This window comes from Nothobranchius furzeri, chromosome 12 (genome assembly GCF_043380555.1).
Source record: "Nothobranchius furzeri strain GRZ-AD chromosome 12, NfurGRZ-RIMD1, whole genome shotgun sequence".
Classification (NCBI taxonomy): Eukaryota; Metazoa; Chordata; class Actinopteri; order Cyprinodontiformes; family Nothobranchiidae; genus Nothobranchius; species Nothobranchius furzeri.
This window is the reverse complement of record NC_091752.1, coordinates 43,966,211-43,988,538: the sequence shown is the minus strand read 5'-3', so window position 1 is coordinate 43,988,538 and position 22,328 is coordinate 43,966,211. Positions and strand designations below refer to the sequence as shown.

Genomic DNA, 22,328 nt, shown 5'->3' with positions numbered 1-22,328 from the left:
CTTTCAGAATAAAAGCTGAACCATCACGACCCAGGTTTGGGTCTCACTAGACGCCAACAAAATTGTCGTGACCCGAGAGTATCTCAAGACGGCTGGTCGGCTGCCGTGGCTGCTTCTACAGGCTTCGGCTCCATAAGGTCAAGCTGGACCTTTACACCTCCTGATCTAGACGGAGACTTCCGCTCAGGGTATGTAGACCGGCAAATGGCGTTGAATGTGTTTATGAATCTCCTAATAAAAGCTTAACGCGAAGACATCACCTTCAGTTCCCATCAGAACTAATAGCTTCTTTGGATTTTCTGGTTATGAGCAGCATTACACCTCATCCCATTCGTTGTCTCATCCACCTTAGTTACACCATACATTTAGTGTTTAAAGTCAGTCTAGTTTAATTTTTTAGTAATACAATTCTTAACTTTTAATCTTGACTCTCTCTCTCCTGTTGTCTCTGAGTGAATACGAAGCCGTTATCTAATCCCTGCATTAAAAAGTTCCAATCTTCTGGTTTAAAATAACCTCACAGATCCATAAGGTGGATTTCATATTTCCTATGGAATCCTACGCCTTATGGCTTATTAAATAACATGTAATTTAAATCATTACAGGGGGGTGTTACAAAAAGCGAGTTTATATCATCTGGGATCTCCTGATAAATCCCTGCTTGACAAAGCACTCCCCTTCCCTCCAGGTTTTGCCAGCTCCACAAACGATTCTCAGGTGGATTCAATACTTTATAAATCAAGCAAGGAGCAGCAAGCGAGGCTCACACGCATCTGCAGGCAGCCCCTGTTAATCGATGCTAGATAAACGAGAATGAAAAGAAAGAACAGAGCCTTGTTCTTCTCCCAGATGGAGGAAGAATTATTCATTCATGCCTATGAAGACTACAAAGATATCAGAACTAAAATAGAGATCGCAAGTTGCTTGATTAAAGCCGTGTAGCTGGCGCCATTTAGTGCTCAGCGTTTACATGTTTCCACATATTTTATTCAAGTTTTCATCATTTATGTGTCATTTTAATGTTCAGTTTCAGAGTCTGGATGTTTAGAGAGTTGACGACTTTGTTTTAGTTGAACAGTTGTGAGTTTTAAGATTATCAGTTCGTGGTGGTCACGTGACCCTAAAGTTAATGCTGTAAACCATTTGTCACAAATATTGTGTGCTCTTACACCTGTGTATGTGTCATGGTACCCAATCATGTGTCAATAAAAGGAAGCACTGTGTGTGATGCTCGTGTCACGTGTGCCTCTACTGAGCTGAACCAGACTGCAGTGTTTGTTATTTGTTCCTCCGTCATGAACAGCCGGGCCGTCGATTATCCTGTCTGTAAAATGCAAAACTTAACAGGTTATGGGCCCAGGATAGAATATGGAAACTGCTGGCAAAGATTATATTTCGACAGAGACAAAAAGTACTATTACGAGTTATGGGAAACTAAGTTTTGGGCCACCTACGGCTACGGGGACTCAAGGAAATGATACTCCATGAACCGGAACCAGACGCTGAGGAAGATGACGACGGCGCTTCGAGAAATGAGGAAGCTTACGCCAAATTGATTCAATTTTTGGACGACAAGTCTTTCCCTTGTAATGAGAGATGCCCCAGATGACGAGAGAAAAGTGCTTCAAATCCTGAGGAACCATTACGCCGGTAAAGGGAAACCTCGTGTAATAAGCTTGTACACAGAGCTAACGCTACTACAGAAAGCTAACTACGAGAGTGTTACAGACTATATCATCCATGCAGAAACTGCTATAACTGCACTGAAAAATGCAGGGGAAACATTAAGCGATGGGTTGTTAATCACAATGGTTCTGAAGGGGTTGCCAGAGACATTTAAGCCGTTTACAATCCATATAACGCACAGTGATGACGAGATCACTTTTAGCAAATTCAAGACTAAACTGAGAAGCTACGAGAGCACTGAGAGGTTCAATACCAGCCCCGCTGAAGACACTGTAATGAAAATGGGTGATCTATCTTTGAGGCCACCAGAAAGTAAATACTTCGAGAGACTAAGATGTTATACCTGTGGTCGGAAGGGACACAAAGCATGTGAATGCAGAAGGCAGAAAAAACAGCAGAAATTGTGGTGCACTTACTACCAGAGTGGCACTCACAAAGCGTCAAACTGCAGAAGGAAACGAAGAGATGATGTGAAACATGTAGCTGATGAAGAAAGACATTCATTTGTTTTTAAGATAAGCGACTGCCTTGAACGTGGTTTTAAGGAGAGGGGTCTGATGGTAGATACAGGGGCCACATCCCACATCATCACTGACTTAAAGAAGTTCAGAAGTTTGGATGACACCTTCCGGCCTGAGAAGCACTTCATGGAGCTCGCTGATGGAAAGAGAACAAGTGACATCTCACTCAGGAGAGGTCAACCTACGGGACAGCGAGGGCCGCCTTGTATCATCAACGCTGCAGAGGGCGCTCTACATCCCAACATTTCCACAGGACATCTTCTCTGTCAAGGCTGCGACTACCAACGGCACTGAGGTCCACTTCAAGGAGGAAAACAGCCAGCTGATTCACAAGGATGGTACCAGGTTTGAAATCAAAGAATACAGGAGACTCTATTATCTGAACACTGTTGATGAGAGTAATAACGATGAAAGTTATGGATGTTATGAAATCCAGACATGGCATAAAATACTCAGGCACTGTAATTGCACTCAACAAAAATATGAATGCAACACCTTTGTTTCTGCTCCGATTTTTCATGAGATGGACTTAAAAATCTAAAATTCACTCCAGATACACACTATTACCATTTCTCTCAAACATTGTTCACAAATCAGTCTAAATGTGTGATAGTGAGCACCTCTGCTTTGCTGAGCTAATCCATCCCACCTCACAGGTGTGCCAGATCAAGATGCTGATCTGACATCGAGTAGTGCACAGGTGTACCTTATACTGCCCACAATAAAAGGTCAGCTCAGCAACACCAAAAGACCCGGAAGACCACGGAAAACAACTGTGGTGGATGACTGAAGAATCATTTCCCTGGTGAAGAAAACACCCTTCACAACAGTTGGCCAGATCAAGAACACTCTCTGGGAGGTAGGTGTATCTGCTAAAGTCAACGATCAAGAGAAGACTCCACCAGTGTGAACACAGAGGGTTCACCACAAGATGTAAATCATTGGTGAGCCCCAAAAACAGGAGGCCAGATTAGAGTTTGCCAAACATCTAAAAAAGCCTTCACAGTTCTGGAACAACATCCTATGGACAGATGAGACCAAGATCATCTTGTACCAGAGTGATGGGAAGAGAAGAGTATGGAGACGGAAAGGAACTGCTCATGATCCTAAGCATACCACCTCATCAGTGAAGCATGGTGCTGGAAGTGTCATGGGGTGGGCATGTATGGCTGCCAGTGGAACTGGTTCTCTTGTATTTAATGATGATGTGACTGCTGACAAAAGCAGCACGATGAATTCTGAAGTGTTTCGGGTAATATTATCTGCTCATATTCAGCCAAATGCCTCAGAACTCATTGGACGGCGCTTCACAGTGCAGATGGACAATGACCTAAAGCATACTGCAAAAGCAACCAAAGAGTTTTTGAAGGGAAAGAAGTGGACTGTGTTGCAATGACCAAGTCAGTCACCTGACCTGAATATGATTGAGCATGCATTTCACTTGCTGAAGACAAAACTGAAGGGAAAATGCCCCAGGAACAAGCAGGAACTGAAGACTGTTGCAGTAGAGGCCTGGCAGAGCATCACCAGGGATGAAACCCAACGTCTGGTGATGTCTACGTGTTCCAGACTTCAGGCTGTAATTGACTGCAAAGGATTTGCAACCAAGTATTGAAATGTTTAAGTTTGATTCTGTCCCATTTCTATTGGTCCCTTAATAAGTGGAAGGCACATATGCAAACTGTTGTAATTCGTACGCCGCTCACCTGATTTGGATGTAAATACCCTCAAATAAAAGCTGACAGTCTGCAGTTAAAGCACATCATGTTCATTTGATTTGATATCCATTGTGGTGGTGTATAGAGCCAAAAATGTTAGCATTGTGTCGATGTCCCAATATTTATGGACTTGACTGTATGAGCAGGAACCTAGAGCGCACAAGAGGAGTAACGCTGAAGGACAAGACAGGGTTTCATACACCGAGGGAAGTAATCAGGGAAAACCGGGAGCAGGTGTGAACAGAGTGGGGAGGAAACACAATAAACCAGAAAAGGAGTCAAACTATACATAAAAACATACAGGGAACTAAAGACATAACTATAAGGGGAAACTTAAAGACTGGGTAGAACTCAAAAAATAACCATAAGAATAACTAAAACCTGAAAAATAAAAAATACAAGGCTAGAGACATTGGAGGATTGGGTGACTGAGGGAACAAGAAGCAGCTGAGACTAATTTAACTGAGTGGGAGGAAGCAAAACAAAGCAGAGTGGGAAACTAGACCTGAAATTCTGTAAAACATAATGTACACAAATAATTCTAAACACTAAAGAACTAAAGACGCTGGAGAACTAGGGAAATATATACTAAAGACCTAAAGGGTTACACAACTAAATATACTAAAGGGCAGGGGATAAAAATATCTAATTTAGCGTAGGCCACACAATACCTGTGCTGCCTGCTCACCCCAGCCATGGAATATACCTGATCAACCCGCACTAACACTGTATTGGAGCAGGCGGAGGGAGACTAGGGGTCTTAGCACACCTCTGTTGTCGCTTAGCTTCCCGGGGCTGGAGGCTAGGAGGGGGGCTGACCATCTGGTTGGGGTCTGGGGTGGTGGGTTGCTTTGCTCGGCGTTGGGCGGGGTGCCTGCTCATCATCACCCCAGCAGAAAGGAGCTAACTCTGGGAACCGGTGATGGTTGTACACTTTGTGCAGCAGTACCGGGACCAGAGTAAACAGGGTGTGTATGGGGAGCATGAGTGGGTGTCTAGCATTCATTTTTGTAAGTCTTAGGTTGTATGTGTGAGCATGAGGGAGGGAGTGTGTGACTGTGTCTGTGTATGACTGTTTATGCCTGGTGGGGTCTTGAACACCTCCCCGCTCCCTACCAAATTTGGTGGATAGTGTGGTGCCTTGGTCTGCCTGTGTGATCACAGCTCTAGTTACAGGGGGCTTAAGATTTTTGGAGTCTGTCTGATTGAGCCCGGTGGCTGCCTGATGGGATCTGAGTCCCTGGTCCCTGTGGTGCTGGTTGCCTCTGGGTCCCGGGTCGCTGGGTTCCAGGCTTGGGTGGCTTGGGGATGGGAGGCTGGGTCTGTGGGCTTGCCGCTGATATCTCCCGGGAGTCTGCCGGCTGCTGGTTGTGGCCCCATGGGGCAATCACATGTGCCTCTCGAGAGGGGGTTGGGGCTTCTCTGGTTGCAGTCTCACTGGGATCCCTGTGCTCTGGGGCAGCCCCTGGATCTCAGGGGCTTGGAGGTCCCTCCATCTCCTACACATCTTTGAGGGCAGATCTGTGGCCCCTCACACTCTGTATTGGACGCTCCTATAGAGAAACCTTACATATAAAAGTGCATGAACACACACAGGTGCTCACATGGAGCTCTCATAAGTATGGACTTTTGCCTTTTCAACACATGTCTTAAGGCTGTGGCTGGCACTAAATGCACTGTGATTTATTACTGTGTGATTGTTCAGTAAAACGATGCTGATTTTATATTTCCTCATCAGGTTGACGTAGTGATAGCTTTCTCTTGTTGTATTGTTGTGTGTCCCTTTTTGTTGTTTATTTTTCTCTTTTTGCAGGTCTAGAAGCAAACTCTTGTTCATCATTGATTATTAATTTTTGTGTGTGCAGCTTTATTCTTTCATGAGTTATTTACAAGATTCTCTTTGTTCACAGCCATTGACATGTCGAAGAGGTTAACACGTGAGGAGCGGATCAAAATTGTGTTGATATCTGGTGAATGCAGTAACTGGGTCATTGCAGCAGATTTCAATGCAAGACACCCTACGAGACTACCCATCTCCCAGCAATGCAATATTCAGTATGTGTTTAATACCTTTGTTATACCAGATGTACATTATATGTCTGTGTCCCTTATGCTGCCTCTTTTTGGAAACTCACATTTCTATTTTTATTCAATATTCTAATAGTTAAAGGTTACAATATTACCTATGTGCATTTACCTGTATAATTGTTAGTATCATTTTGTTTCTTCCTATACTCTAAGTATACTGCCCTAATGAGTACAATTTTCCACTGTAGGATTTATAAGTTCTACTCTGTTCTATTCTGTTGCCTTATGGCATAGCTCAAACATTTCCAATAGTTTTTCAGCTGTAGCTAAAGCTTGGTTTATGCTTGACGCATTCACTTTCCGCGCGGTGATGCGGCTCGCTGCTGGAACGCGCTTCACAACTCGCAGCGTTTATGGTTTGTGCGGCTTGTCTCTGCGGTGAGCCAATATTCTCCCAAACTGAACGGGGCAGCATGGAGCTCTACGGCATGCACCCAACACTACACCACAGTAGAAGTAGAAATTACTGTTTACAACATGGCATTTCAGCATTTTCAACAGCGTTCTCGTCTTTTCCGACAGTGCGAGTTATTTCTCTCCAAGAATTATTTACAACATGTTGATCATGGTGATCTCTGAGAGCTGAATCATACAAATGTCTGTATTTACGAACCTCTGCCGTACTAGTTCTTGCCGGTCCGCCATGTTTTTCCGCGTCTGTCCATCCGCGTGGTTAGAAATTTTCCGAGGTGCGCGTTGCGGAAATCTTGGGCCGTGCGGAGACGCGGTGGAGGGGCGTGGTTGTTAAAATGACGCAAAATGATGCAACTTTTCCGCACGTTGCCGTGCGGACCTCGCGGACGTGTCAAGCATAAACCAACCTTAATTCAGCAGCTTTATTATAGTAAGCTTCATCCCCAAATCAGTTTGGATATGTGTAGTGTTTATTATCCAGTTGTATGGTGAAGGATGGGCATGTTTAAACATGCAGAAATGTGTCAGATGTTTTGAGGTGTGAAAGACTAGTCAAGTGAACTGTGGATGGTATTTACCAAGTAAAACTTGAAGCCTTTTCACATCAAGAGCCTGGCTCTGCATAAGGGTCCACCTTGTTGATACCTCCAGTCAGGTTGGACTTTATGAGAATGCTGACATCAAACAAACCCATCAGCAAAACTCTAGCCATGGCACTGGCTGTTTTTTGTGATTTGGCTGTCTCCCAACAATGAGTTGAGATGTCGATTCCCTCACTTCCCAGTTTGACCAAGTAAAGGTAACAAAAAAAGACACTACTATTAAAAACAGTGTGTAAATTTATATAAATCTAAAAATTGTAATAAAAGAAGATTTACACAAACTTCTGGTTTTAAAGGCACAGCGTCCACCTCACTGGGACTCTTTGACAGGCTCCTTTGGAATAAGCTTTCTCACGTCGGCCAAAAGAAATCTCTGGAAAACCATGACGCTAAATAAAATATCAGTGTTGGTTTACACACGTTATAGAAAGCCAAGCATTATTAATGATTTCATAAGGCCTCTGCCATTTGTTGATGTAATCAATGACTCTGACTAGATTAATCCATCGCAGTCAATATTTAATTGGATAAAGGTTTTAAATAATTTTAACTTTTTAATTTAACATCTGTACCAACATTTAGAACATGTTCTTTAAAAGGCATTCAATTGTTTTTGGAAGTATTTTTTCACTAATGATAAAATTGCTGAACACTAAGAAAAACTGACATTGCTGCTTAGGGCAGGACACAGAGTAGGGCAGGGCACAGGGTCAGGGACAGAACAGGTTGTCTGCTCCTATGCTCTTGGTGTAAAAGTAGCTCATGGGCCCAAAAAGGTCGGAGACCACTGATCTATTGCATGTCAGACAATGAATGTACCAATAGTGAATTTGGAGTTGTACACATGAACATAGAGTGATGTCTTAAAAATATATTCATAATGGTTCTCTGGGGGGGGTAACCCAGGGTGGCATTGTTGCAATCTTTTTATTCTTAATTTATTTATATCGCCAACTCTCACTTGCCACACATCAATTGAAAACTCAACCGTTTGGTTGAGCATGTTTTAGAAAAAGTATAATGAATTTATTACAGTTTTCTGGTTTCAAATGACATAATAATGTCCTGCAAAGACTATGACATGATTTTATTGTGGAAAAATGTACTTGCCTTCACAATTTTTTGCCAAAACAGTCTATGTGTCCAGAGTGATTTTCTTATTTCTGATCTCCTGGTGGGAGCGTGGCAGATGAGGCCTGCAATTCTCCTGACACAGTGCCATCTAGTGGATTTTTTTAGTACAACATAACAACCAAGTGGTAGAGATGGCTCAGTGAGGTTAAGTTAAAGGCCCCATGTGTGAAATCCATTGAAATCATGATGAAAAAATGTGACTCTTTCATGCCAAGCAGTTCAGAGAAAGTATTGCAGCTACCGTGGCTTACTCATGAGTTTGACTGTATAATCAGTTTCCAACCTGTGTAGCCTAACCCACACAAAGCTTAAAACAAGCTACTCGACCATTTAAAAAAGCATTTATAATTATGACTGTTTATCAACCTACCAGTTCTGAAGGAAGCAAGCTAGTTCTGTAAGATCTTGAAGCTGTCACGATTCACACACGGAGGAGGGGTGACGTCAGCCGGGAGGTCAGGTGTTGTGAGAAATTGTGTTCCCCTGAAATATTCTGTCCCCCCTGTGTCGGGAGATCACACTTCAGGCTATTTTCACATTTGTGATAAACTTTTACGGGAAAACGATGTAATGCAATGTTATGCTTGTGATTTTTTTTTATCTATATGTCGTCCTAAAAACAATAAAAGATACAGTAAAAACATTCTTGTTCACTCTTTTGCAGCAAGCTTATTTATCATTTTTGAAAGTTATGCAAAAAGATGTAATCTCGCTCGGTTTAACCATCTTTTATTTGAGGTAGTTAATTTCTTCCTGGCACTCGCAGAGTACAGACGCTTCTCTTTTTGCTCCCTTATCTTTTTTCCCAAGGCTCTTTGTCCTGTCTGCCCACAGAGCGCTTCTCTGCATTTCTTCTGAAAGAACCTATTTTTAACCATGGATTTGATAAATTGGTCATTCAACACGATAAGATTTTTTCAACAATGAGAACGGAGCAGGGGGCTCCCCCATGCCCACTGGGGACACACTCGGCAGGGTATATGTGCATACCCCTCCGAAAATAGGTAGTTGTTAGAGTTTATTAAACAACTCTCTAGTTATAAACAAACAACAAATTCTTTGACAACCCAGACTTCACAAACTCTCTCAGATACAAAGAACGGTTTGCTACAACATCTTGTCATGTTGTGAGGGTGGAGATGGCAGACCATGTGTGGTGGAGAGTTCAGGAGGCAGGAGAGCAGGCACAGATGAAATAAAAATGGATTTAATAGTAAACGGGAGCGACAGGACAAAACAAGCACATGCACATACAATGATCCGACGAAGACTGGCACAAGGAGGGAGGTATAAATACACAGGGAAATCAGGAACACATGGGCAGGTTAACGAGGGGCAGGTGAGAACAATAAGGACTAATCAGGGCAGGAGAGAGAGACAGTCAGGAAGGCAGGGGCAGAACGTGACACATCTAACTTCCATTGCAACATTTCACACATCACATGAAATCACTTCATATCCATTACATCACATCTCATTATTCATATCGTGTCATGTATAATTAGTTTAGAGAAAATAATTAAATTCATTACTTTGGTTCTATTAACAGATCTGTTGGCTGAATGTCCTGAAAGCATACACACACACACACACACACACACACACACACACACACACACACACACACACACACACACACACACACACACACACACACACACACACACACACACACACACACACACACACACACACACACACACACACACACATACACAAGGCAACAAGATGCCGCCTGTGATTGGCTTAGCCGCAGTCACCGGCCACTTTTTCAAACTTTTCTCCACTAACCTCCTCTTTTCCACCTTGCTCCTGTCTGCGATCCTCTTCAGCAGTGTCCCTGCTACCAAATCCTATGATTGCCAGACTCTTTTGTCCTTCCGTTCGTTCACGATCGGCCAAGATGCATCGAGGACGTACCATCCTGTTTGTTTACCTGAGTGGTGCACTGGCCCGGAACCAATTGACGGTCCTGAGGTCCCCGCCTCCGGCTATGTTTGTCCAGTCCCGGGAAAACGTTGGAGGAAAAGAGGTAAACGAGCAGGAATCCAGGTGGGAATAAGACTTCTCTGAAAGCGTGGTTTATCTAGTAAACATCGGCGTGATCTTCTAGCATCTTGTCCTTTGTTTGGTGACCTGAGCGCAACTTCCGCATTCCCGCCAGGCCGCGTTGGGACGCGGTTCATCCGTCCAAGTTTTTTAAGGTCGGTTTATCCTCATTCCTCAGTGGTTTCTCCTCCTGTTCCCTCCATAAGTGGTTTTTATAAACACCGTGGAACTAACTCTGCTAATTTACATCCACTAACTCCTGCTGTTTCTGTAGTTTCTGAGTCCTCCACCTCACTCAGCATGGCTCTATTAAATACCCGCTCTGTCAACAATAAGTCCTTCCTGCTCAATGATTTAATTCTCTCTAAAAACCTGGATTTTCTGTTTCTGACTGAAGTTTGGCAGCAAACATCTGATTATTCTGCTCAGATTGAACTTTGCCAGAGTGGTTATTCTTTTCTTAGCCAGCCTCGGGGTTCTGGTCGTGGTGGAGGCCTAGCTGTTGTTTTCAGAGACCATCATCCATGTAGCTCTACAACCTCTGGTCACTTTGCTTCCTTTTAACTGCAGCTGATTAAAGTCGGGCGTAAGGACCCGTTCTACTGTGCTGTGGTCTATCGTCCGCCTAGTCCAAACAGTTCTTTCCTTCAGGAGTTTAGTGACTTTCTAGCCTCCACTGTAAAGCTGTCCAGACTGGTGATTGTTGGTGACTTTAACATCCACATTGATGATCCCTCTGATCTCTTTGCCATGAATTTCTCCAGCCTTATGGACTCCTTCGGCTTTACCCAGCATGTTTCTGGCCCCACACACACCAGGGGGCACACTCTAGACCTTGTTTTTACCCTGAGTCTAAATGCTGACAGTATTTGTCCTGAGGACGTTTATATTTCAGATCACCATTGCATTTTCTTTAACTTGTCAGTTTCTGCATCCCCACCTCCTGCTCGCCATATGGTTAGTTCTCGTTTTCTTAATGAGAGCACAGCTAGCAATTTTTCTGCTGCTTTTGAACCACCCTGTTCTTCTGATAATGACCCAGATTCCTTAACTTCTCAGTTTAACGAGCACTGCCTCTCCATTCTGGACAATATCTGTCCTGTCAGAACCAGATCAGTTCCTGCAGTGAACCCTACTCCCTGGTTTAATGACAGCCTTCGCAGCCTGAAGCGCCAATGCAGAAAAATTGAGCGTTTGTGGAAGAAAACCCATCTCTACGTCCATCTGCTGCACCTAAAGGATCTTCTGACATCCTTTAACTCTGCAGTCAGAGACGCCAGGGTTTCCTATTTCTCCAACCTGGTGTCCCAGAGCAAAGGGAACCCCAAGGTGCTGTTTAACACCATCAGCAGTATCGTCTCTCCTGCCACTCCTACAGCCTCCATCCACTCTGTTGCAGACTGTGAGAACTTTCTGTCTTTCTTTGTGGACAAAGTCAATAAGGTTAGATCTAGCATCTCTCCTTCAGCCTTATCGCCGCCTCTCCCGACTCCAACCAGGCCCATCATCCTAGATAGCCTTGCTCCTGTTTCTTTGCCTGAGTTAACCAAACTAGTTAACTCTATGAAGACCTCTGCATGCCCCCTCGACATCTTACCCTCATCTTTGTTTAAAAGTGCTTTTCAGTCCATCGGTCCCAGCGTGCTCTATATAATTAATGCTTCTCTGGTTTCTGGTCAGGTCCCTGCTTACTTTAAGAAAGCTGTAATCCAGCCGCTTCTTAAAAAACCGAGTCTCGACCCCTCTCTCCATAGCAGCTTCAGACCCATCTCTAAACTTCCGTTCACCTCCAGGATATTGGAAAAGGTTGTGGCTTAACAACTCACAGCCGCACTTGATGAACATAATATCTATGATAGCTTCCAGTCAGGTTTTCGTAGAGCTCATTCTACTGAAACAGCTCTTTTTAGGGTCTCTAATGTCCTTCTGACTCACAGTGATGCAGGGGACTGTTCTGTTCTGGTCCTGCTGGATCTGACTGCAGCCTTTGACACTGTTGACCATCACCTGCTACTGGAGAGGCTGAGAGACTGGGTAGGCCTATCAGGATCTGCTTTGGAGTGGTTCTCCTCTTATCTCTCTGAGCGCTCCTTTTCTGTGGCTGTCTCCAAGTTTAGGTCCTCCACCACCTCCCTTACCCATGGTGTCCCACAAGGTTCTGTGCTGGGGCCTCTGCTCGTCCTCCTCTATCTGCTTCCTCTTCAGCACATCCTGAGCTCATTCAAAGGAATCTCCTACCATCTTTATGCAGATGACATCCAACTGTACATCTCCTTTAAGCCCCATGAGATGTCTAAGCTGCAGCTGTTACACACCTGCTTAGACTCTATCAGAACCTGGATGGCTGGGAGCTTTCTTCAGCTGAATGAAGATAAGACTGAGATCCTCATCTGTGCCCCAGACAAGCTGGTTCCCAAAGTCAGAGACTCTCTTGGTCAGCTTGCTTCCCACACCAAACCTTCTGTCAGGAATCTTGGCGTGACCTTTGATCCAGCTCTCACCCTGGATTCTCATGTCAGTTCTCTTGTTCGCTCTTCCTTCTTCCATCTCAGGAACATTGCTAAGCTGAGTCCCATTCTGTCTCACTCTGAACTTGAGACAATTATCAACACCTTCATCTCCTCACACTTAGACTACTGTAACTCTCTTTTCACGTGTCTGAGCAGAGCCTCCCTGAACCGTCTACAGGTGGTTCAGAATGCCTGTTCTCGGCTTCTGACCAAGTCCTCCAAACACACCCACATCACCCCGCTTCTCCTCCAGCTTCACTGGCTGCCAGTCAACTTCAGGGTTCATTTCAAGATCCTGGTTCTGGTCTATAGGGCCTTACATGGACAAGCACCATCTTACATTGGTGATCTTCTTAGTCCCTACACCCCCAGCAGGCCCCTGGGGTCCAGTGATCAAAGCCTACTGGTTGTGCACCACCAGGCTAAAGACCAAAGGCGACAGATCATTTGCTGCTGTGGCCCCCCAGACTCTGGAACTCTCTCCCCCTGAGCCTGAGATCAGTGGACTCAGTGGTCTCCTTCAAAAAGCAGCTGAAGACTCACTTGTTCAAGATGGCTTTTGTATGACCTTCACCACTCTCTCTTTATTCTGCTCTCCCCACCTATTCCACCTTCCTCGGGATCCACTGATTTCCCTCTTTCCTATTCACTCTCTCTCTCTTTCTTAACATTTTTTCTTTTAAATCCCAATTGCCTATTTTTGCTCATTTAAATATATATATTTTTAAACATTTTCTAAATGCTTTTTTATATATATATATAATTTTTGAACTTTTTATTTTAAGTTTGACACTGTACAACTTGGTTTAACAACCCTGACGTTGAGCAGGACAATCACAAAACCAAAAAGAAACAAATAAATTAATTAATTAATTAGTAAAAAAAAAATAAAAGAGAAAAATTTCTATGAAGAATAAAAATACAATCATTTAGTTTCATTGCTAAGATTAAGGTTATTTTTTCTTTTTTCCCTTCTTCCTTTTCCTTTCTTCTCCCCCTTATTCTTCCCTTTCCCATCCCTTCTCTTTCCCTCCCCTCCCTTTCTCTTTCTTTCTTCTTTCCCTTCTCTACCCCTTCTTTTCCTTCCTTTCTATGTTTTTTATTTTTCCTTTTTTTCCTTTTTCCCCCTTCCCCTCCCTCTCTCTTCTCCTTTCTTCCCTTCACCTTTACAACCCCCATTATCATAATAGCAAAAATTCATATTGACAGCAGAGTAGACAACAGGCAAAACAAAAACCTAATACATCACATTACTAAGTATTGCTTGACACACTCCCATCTTTCCCGGAACTGATCCACCTTCATTTGCAGTATAGATGTCATCTGTTCCATTACATATATTTGTTTAATTCTCTCTTTCCGTTCCTTTATAGTTGGGGAGTTCACCTCCTTCCATTTTACTGTTATAATTTTCTTTGCAGCCAATAATAGAATACGGGCAATATATCTTTGGTCTAAGGTTAATATTTTGTTTGATGTAGCCCCCAACAGATAGAACAAAGGATGTGAAGGTAACTCCTTTCCCAGAATTTTTTCCAACTTTTCCTTTATGTCTCTCCAATATTTAAGAATAACTGGACAGTTCCAGAATATATCGGAGTGGTCCCCCACCTCCCCACAGTTCCTCCAGCAAAGTGGGGACAGGTCATCTTTTGCAAACCCCGATACAACTAGGGGGGTAAAAAGTACCTAGTTTTTATCTGCCAATCAAATTCCTTCCACATTTGGCTGTTGATCCCCCTATGAGTTTGTCTACATATATCTTCCCACTGTTCATCTTCAATTAGTATATTTAATTCTAATTCCCATTTCTCCTTTATATATTTCGTATTATGTGTAAAGCCAAGAAAGAAGCTTCTATATACATTAGTAACATAGCCTTTTACTTGGGATTTTTTTTCCAATGCGTGAAATAGAATATTGTTCTATTGCATTTGGCTGTTTATAAAGTATTTCTTTCTCTCTATGATTCATGATATAATACCTTATCTGAAAATATTTATACATGTCGTTCATGGGGAGATCGAATGGTTCCCTAATCTGCGAGAATGTTTTAAGGTCTGTTTCCCCAAACAACTGGTCCAGAATAATAAGACCCTTATTCGCCCATTTTTTAAACCCTGAGTCTAATTTGGATGGGGGGAACCCGTTGCTATCCAGTATTGGCATGGCCCGTGAAATAGAACCCTTGTCATTCAGCATTTTCTTTATTTCCCTACAGACCCTCAGAGTATGTTTTATAATTATGTTGTCTATTTTTAATTTCTGGATATCTTTTGGGTTAAGAAATGGTAAAACTGGCAGTTCTGTACCTTTAATTTTGCCTTGTTCTATCTGTTTCCATATTAGGTCCCTATCTCCCTCCAGCCAGTGAACTATCGCTGTTAATTGGGCTGCCCAATAATAATATTTCAGATTAGGCACTGCTAGTCCCCCTTTCTCTTTCAGCAGCTGAAGAGTCTTAAGTCTTACCCTTGGTTTTTTATGTTGCCATATAAATTGAGAGATCATTTTGTTCAGTGTCTTAAATATTGGAGCAGGGATTCTTATGGGTAGGGATTGGAACAAAAAGAGAAAGCGTGGTAGAACATTCATCTTAATGGTCTCAATTCTGCCAAATAGAGATAGAGGGAGAATCATCCATTGGGTCAGGTCAGCCTTGACCTGTTTGATTAGTCTGGTGTAGTTTGCTTCGAACAGAGCTGTAGGTCGGGGTGTCAGCACTATCCCTAGGTATCTAAACCCTTTATTAATCCTATGAAAGGATACCATTTTATTTAGTTCTTTTGGCCAGTCCCCCATAACCATCATTACTTCTGATTTATTTTGATTTATTTTATATCCTGAGATTTCTGCATATGTATCTAGATTGTTAAGCAGTGCTGGTACTGATATTTTTGGATTTTTTATAAAAAGTAAAATATCATCTGCAAATAAAGCAATTTTATGAACCGTCCCTTCTCTGTCTCTTATTCCCTGAATCAACTTGTTCTGGCAAATTATCTCTGCCAGTGGCTCAATTCTCAAGGCAAAAAGTACAGGTGATAACGAATCTCCCTGCCTCACCCCTCTTTCTACCTTAAAATTTTTTGAACAATAACCATTTATTCTTACTGTTGATTTTGGGTTTTTATGTAAAACATTGAACCAATCTTAAAACTTTTTCCCAAAGCCCATTTCCAAAAGAGTATATTTTAAAAAGGTCCAGTCTACTCGGTCGAAGGCTTTCTCTGCATCTAAGCTCAAGAGCATGGATGTCTGCTTATCTTTCATCATTATTGACTGTAGGTTTAAAGCTCTCCTCACATTATTTGTGCCTTGACGTCCTAAAATAAAACCAGTCTGGTCTGGTTTAATTACTTTCTTTATAAGTATCTGTATTCTAGATGCTAGTATTGATGTCAGTATTTTATAGTCTACACAAAGCAGGCTTATAGGGCGATAGCTGGGGCATTGGAGAGGGTCTTTCCCTTCCTTATGCAGAACTGTAATAATCGCTTCTTTCCATGAATCGGGAGGATTCCCTGAGTCTAATACATAATTATATAGTTTACATAATATAGGGGTAAGTTCGGAAATAAAGGTTTTATAGTATTCCCCTGCAAAACCATCCGTGCCTGGCAAGCTATTATTTTTAATTTTATTAATACTATTTCTAACTTCAGTCTCTTTTATTGGTTCTGTTAAACTAGCACCTTCTTCTTCTGACAATCTATCCAACTTAAGAGTTTTATAGAAATCTTTTATCCCGTCTAATTTAAAGGCCGAAGCTTGGCCTGTATATAATTTATGATTATATTCTGCAAAGACCTCTGAGATCCCTTTTGGGTTCATTTCTACCTTATTCATATTTAGTGAGTTAATTTTAGGTATTATACGACTGGCTTGGGCCTTTCTTAGCTGAAAAGCTAAAAGTTAACTCGCTTTATTCCCCATTTCATAGTATTTTCTTTTTATAAATCTTAGGGCTCCTTCTGCCTTATACTCTAGTAGACTGTCCAGCTGAGCTCTTATATCTTTCAAATTATCCAGTGTTTCCTGTTGTCCATTTTGTATATGTTCCTTTTCCAACTTTTTTATTTCTGTCTCTAATTCTATCTGTTTTCTCTCCCTTTCTCTCTTTATTCCAGAACCTATTGAAATGAGTTTACCTCTTATTGTAGCCTTTCCTGCATCCCACAGCACTGTTGGTGAAACCTCCCCATTATCATTCATGTCAAAATATTCTATTAGGGCTGATCTCACTTCCTCTCTTACATGCTTATCTGTTAGTAGGGATACATTGATTCTCCAGTATCTACTCTGAGTTTCTGATCCTATGTCCAGCCTCATAGTAACTGGGCCATGATCTGAGATTGCAATTGGTTCAATTTTGCATTCTTTAATTCTAAATGTGTCTTTCTTAACCGTAAAGAAGTAATCTAGTCTTGAGTCGCTTCCATGTACCTGTGAGTTGAAAGTAAAATCTTTTTCGTTTGGGTGTAGATGGCGCCAGCAATCTATTAGCCCCAGCTCTTCAATCATGTTTGATAGACTTTTAGATTTTCTGTTTTGTGGTTTCGAGGAGGTAGGTAGTTTGTCTAACTTATAGTTGATTACGCAGTTGAGATTACCCCCAATAAGAATCAGACCTTTCCCTCTCTCCGCAATTAATTCAGCCATTTTTTCAAAAAATTTTGGGCAATCTTCATTTGGTGCATAAATAAATAGTACCGTTAACCCCTGCAACTGAGCCAACCACCATAACATATCTACCTTTTTTGTCCTCGATTATCTCTTCATTATTATAATTAACATTTTTTTAAAATAATACAGCTACTCCTCTTTTTTTACTGTTGCCATATGAGGCACTGTATACTTGATCTACCCATTCTCTTTTTAGTTTTTGGTGGTCTGTCTCTGATAAATGCGTTTCCTGTAGCAGAGCTATAGAGCATTGCATTTTTTTGTTATTTGTGTTTACATGCAATCAAAAGGTAATAAATTTTTTAAACAAAATAGCAATGAACTACTTAAAAGTAGTTACATATAATATAAAGGGGATCAATAATCCAATTAAAAGGAAGAAGATCCTGGGCCAATAAAAAAATGCAATGCTCATAGCTCTGCTACAGGAAACGCTTTTTTATATTTTTACTTTTTTTTGTTTTTGTGAAGCGCCTTGTGATTTTTATCTTGAGAGGCGCTATAGAAATGATATTTTCTTCTTCTTTTGTTTAACTTTGTGTGGGGAAAAAATGCAAAAAACGTTGGAAATCAGTTTGATCATAAAAATAAAATCAAATTAAAAAGCTGTGTCTTGTTCTACTTCATATTCACCACTGCATGAGTTCAGTTGCATTCATTAATGCATTTAAATATTCATTTCAATTGAAGTTTATTTATAAAGCCAAAACACAATAGTCATGTTCTAAGTTTATTGAAAAACTTGTTCTGTAATAGTTACTTTACTATTGTTATCAAAAACACTACATCTCAATTCTGAGGCTGCTCTGTAAATAGTTTTCAAATAAACAATACATAAAACAATTTCTGATCAATCCATATCAATTTCAGACTTAAAATAATGTTCAGATTGAAGCCCCACCTACTTCCGGCCAAACCACGCCCAGTCCTGGTTTGGGTTCCACCCACTCCGAGTACAGATACCTTAGATGGTTGAACATATACAGATAGGGATGAGCAGTGGTGTACTCGCTCATCCCTATCACTTACGTAAATATATTACGGAATATATTTGACAATATATGAAAAGCGGCAATTCCTTATGTATTATTACATATATTTGTCATGTTGTGGTGAAGAAATCTAACCCACGACATACAGAATCAGATCTGAGACGGTGTAAAATGTTTAAATAAGAATTTATTGAAGGGAAACCAAGGAAGCAGCGTAAACGTAGCAGAGTTCTTGCACAGGGAAGCTGGTGCGGGAAAACTGTGGACAGATCGGAGTTAGATCCAATTTGCGGAAGGAACAGGGAATCAGACTTGTGCGGAGGACTTACGGTCTGGAGAGGTGGGAACTGGTTTGAGGGAGGAGTGGTCCGGTCTGGGTAGAGAGGCTTAGCAGGGACTGAGATCCAGAAGTGAGACGTGGAGGGAGCTGAGCTTGGGGAGGTCCAGGAAGGCTAGGTGGGCAGCTGGAGGTGGCTCTGGCCAGGGGAGAGGCTGAGAGACAAAGAGTTGGAGATCCAGATGGTGTGGGCTCCAGAGTTCTGCCAGTCTAAGATGAGTGTGTAGGTTTGTCTGGGAACAAGAGCAGGAGGTCAAAAAGGCAAAAATCCAAAATCCAAAAACACATCAAATCTCAAAAATCCAAAATCCAAAAACAAATCTAATTCTCAAGAGGTTACAGAGCTCGAATAAGTTTCACAAGTGGCTGTTAGAAGGTACCCAGGTAGAGTAATCATCCAGCGAAGTGTAGGAGTCTCCCAGCTGCTTAAATACCCTGGCCAGCTGATGAGCAGATCTGCTGCAGCTTGGTCACCTCCAGACACGCCCACCTGCAGAGGGAAAACTCAAAAGACAGGGAGTGACAGCAGGGAAATACCTCAGACCATGACAATATTGCAATATATTACGCTGGTATATTGTCTAATATATTTTTGAAACCTCAGATTTTCCTACATTTTGGCGTTGATTTATTGCTCATCAATATATGGTTACATATATTTTTCTTGCACAAGGGCCACTAGCTTGTTTGACCAAGCAGTGTTACGTTAAATGCATTTTTAACATGGGAGTCAATGACAATTTGCTCACTTCTGGTGCCAGCCCCTAGTGGATGCGAGGAGAACTGCAATATTTGTCACTTCCATGTTTGCTTTACAAAATTCAGACCATAATGGCCCCTTGGATGCAAGATGCCGTTTTTCTTTGCTGTTGTCTTAATTTCCATGTTTAGCTGTAATTCCTAATCTCAACCTGATGAATCTGCTGCTTATTTTACTTTGCACATCATGACACAAAGACTGCAGCGTTGTAAAAGACTTGCTTGTCTCTCTAGAACATCCACCACATCTGGAAGCTCCAAGAAAGAAGCAGCAGACACCTGTTTCCAGCCAAAGGTGTTGTAGTCTTCTTTTGTGGGTTCTGTTGTCAGAGAGAGGGATCCTCATGTCCTGAAGAAGTCTGGAGCCTGTTGAGCTCACTGAAGCAGAAGTTTGTTTTTCGGGTCTTGTGCATTTGAGACTAACCCCGGGTTTCCACGGGAGCCGTCAGCAGCACGTTACTGCAGCAGCACGTCTTGCTCGCGTACGCTGCTGCTTGGCCCTTCCCACGAGACGCGAATCAGCAGGGGAGCAACTGTCACCGACAGAGCACGAAGTCACACGAGTGACTTCGTCAGTAAACACAACAACAAGCAGGAGAAAACTACAACATGACTCCAAAATATTTGTGTTTTTATGTTCTGTCCGTTTTATAATCGCCAATACGGACCTGAAAAACAAAGGAGACCGCTAGCTAGGTGATAACTTCTCACGGGGCCGCACAGTTAGTAACCTTTTTTAAAGTAAAGCGACCGGAAGGCAGTACGTTCTTTAATCTGAAAATCTCGGGAGCTTCTCTCCATTTCCGCGTCCGATTTCCTGTCTTTCCTTCCCCAAAAATGTCGAACTTGACCCGTTTCAGAGGCGTCGCGCGTAGGAAATAGAACCGGCGCGTAAAGGCCGCGACATGCTGCTCCTGAGACGCGGCCGACTCGCGCTGCTGCCGGCTGCCGACGGCTCCAGTGGAAAAGGTTCTGTTGACCACAGCGGTTCCTATCAGCAGCTATGACGTGCTGCTGCAGTAACGTGCTGCTGACGGCTCCCGTGGAAAGCCGGGGTCAGACATGTCGATCCCTGACTGAAAATGTGCAGATTAAACTGACCACACGGTTTTCTGTTATTATGACAAATGGCTTTTAATAAATAAATATATAGAAAAGGTTTGGTTATTTGGTTTTGCACAACTCACTCACACTCATTTTGACAGAACAGAAACAGTTTTATTTAGATTTTATTGAATTAGTTACTATTTTACACTAGTTGTTAGGCTGGAAGCACAATCAGCAGGATTATCGATGCATTTACAGCCACATGTTTCCCCCAAGCCATAAAAACTTGTTAGCTGTGCTATTCAGCACCTTTTCCATCTAACACCAGGCACATACAACAGACTGAAGATTATAGTTAGTACTAAATCCTAGAAACAATTATACTTATTTTATCTAAATATGATAAATATGTACCATAAGAGTTTTCCATGTTGTGTTTGCAGGCTGGCTGCCCTCTGAAATTTAAAAATAAATGTTGTTCCTGCTGTTCCAATAGATATATGCTTTGAAAAAATAATTAATACACAATATTGGTCAATTATCACCCAAAAATCATTGTGCAAATGAGAAAAGGTAGTTTTAGCGTTCAGTCCTGCCAGAAGCTGCTCGGCAGTGCTGAGCTCATGAGTGCTGCATGACCCACGTGAATGTGTGTCAGCGAGTTCAAAGTGTGTTGCAGCTTTTCTAGGGCTTAGACTAAGAGTGTTGATTCTATATAAAATTTCAACCCCAAGACTTGGAATCAAATTGTGAGTTATTGTAAGATTCACTCGCTTAAAAAGTGTTCTTACAACAGAGCGTTGAGATGTCTAGAAACTGCTGATCGTTGGAACAACTGCAGGACAACAAGGAAAATGCTTCAAACGTCATACGGAGTAAATTCCTGAGTGAAATAGTGCTTCAGAAATGTATTTACAGTTTATACAAGATGTCCCTGAGTTTCCCACCAGCTTGTTCAAAAAGTCAATTTTCCTGTTGGATCTCAAAGTTGTGAAACAAACCGTAGAAGCCGTCTAAAAGACCAGTTTCATTTACATCCATCAGTCCCTCCGCAGAAAGAAATAACTCGTGTTATTAAAGGTCAAAGCTTCAGTCCTGCCCGTCACAAGTTGTTTTTCCTCATTTTCTTCTTTCTCCTGTGTGTCACTTGGTGGCCGTTTCTTGTAAAGCTGGGGGTCAAAGGTCACCAGAGTCTGCCTCTCTGAAGCTGCTTGAAGGGATGGTGAAGATGGAGGTGGGTCACCAAGCTGGGTGATCTGATGAAGTTTGTGAAATTTAGACATCAATTTGTCCTTGTGTCTGAAATCAAATTAAAAAAAAGTAGAGCTTGGCTTTATCTGACTAGTGAAATTGCACATGTACATTTATATTTGATGTATTTATTGCATATGAACACAAGTTGCATAGAGCCCATCTCTATTTTAGGTCAAAAAACAAGCCCAGATCTCTCTACCTGAAAATGTAGATAGCCAAAATGGCTGTTACGGAGGCAAAAACAACAGAAATCCAAATGACATGGTGTGACATGTATGGATAATCTGAGCTGCTGCAACTGTCAGTTTCAGACCCTGTAACGAAAGAAGAACAGCTGAGAGAAACTTCATGCATTCGATCAAAACTAATATTAAACAAACAAACAAATGTGGTGTCTGTATATGAAATAATATAATGTTGTGTTTAGTTTATAAGGATTACAGCCTAAAAAGTGTCACTTGACTCATCTGGAAAGAAAAAATATATAAAATCTTATATCTTATAAAAATAATATATACATATGAGGTAAAA

At 41.9% G+C, this 22,328-nt stretch overlaps 1 protein-coding gene across 2 annotated transcripts in view; it reads right to left on the bottom strand.

The window, feature by feature from the left end:
• Positions 1 to 20,707: 20,707 nt before the first annotated feature.
• Positions 20,708 to 22,328, bottom strand: part of LOC107397260 (interleukin-6 receptor subunit alpha) — a 58,826-nt gene continuing 57,205 nt past the window's right edge. Inside the window, exons 9-10 of one of the 2 annotated variants that reach the window (XM_070542607.1) lie at positions 21,997 to 22,131; positions 20,708 to 21,842 (exon numbers count right to left, since the gene is read on the bottom strand). In XM_070542607.1, the coding sequence (XP_070398708.1) occupies positions 22,025 to 22,131 (107 nt within the window). In that variant the 3' untranslated portion in view covers positions 20,708 to 21,842; positions 21,997 to 22,024. The remainder of the gene's footprint in view (positions 21,843 to 21,996; positions 22,132 to 22,328) is intronic. The other variant, XM_054737163.2, reaches the window with a different exon arrangement.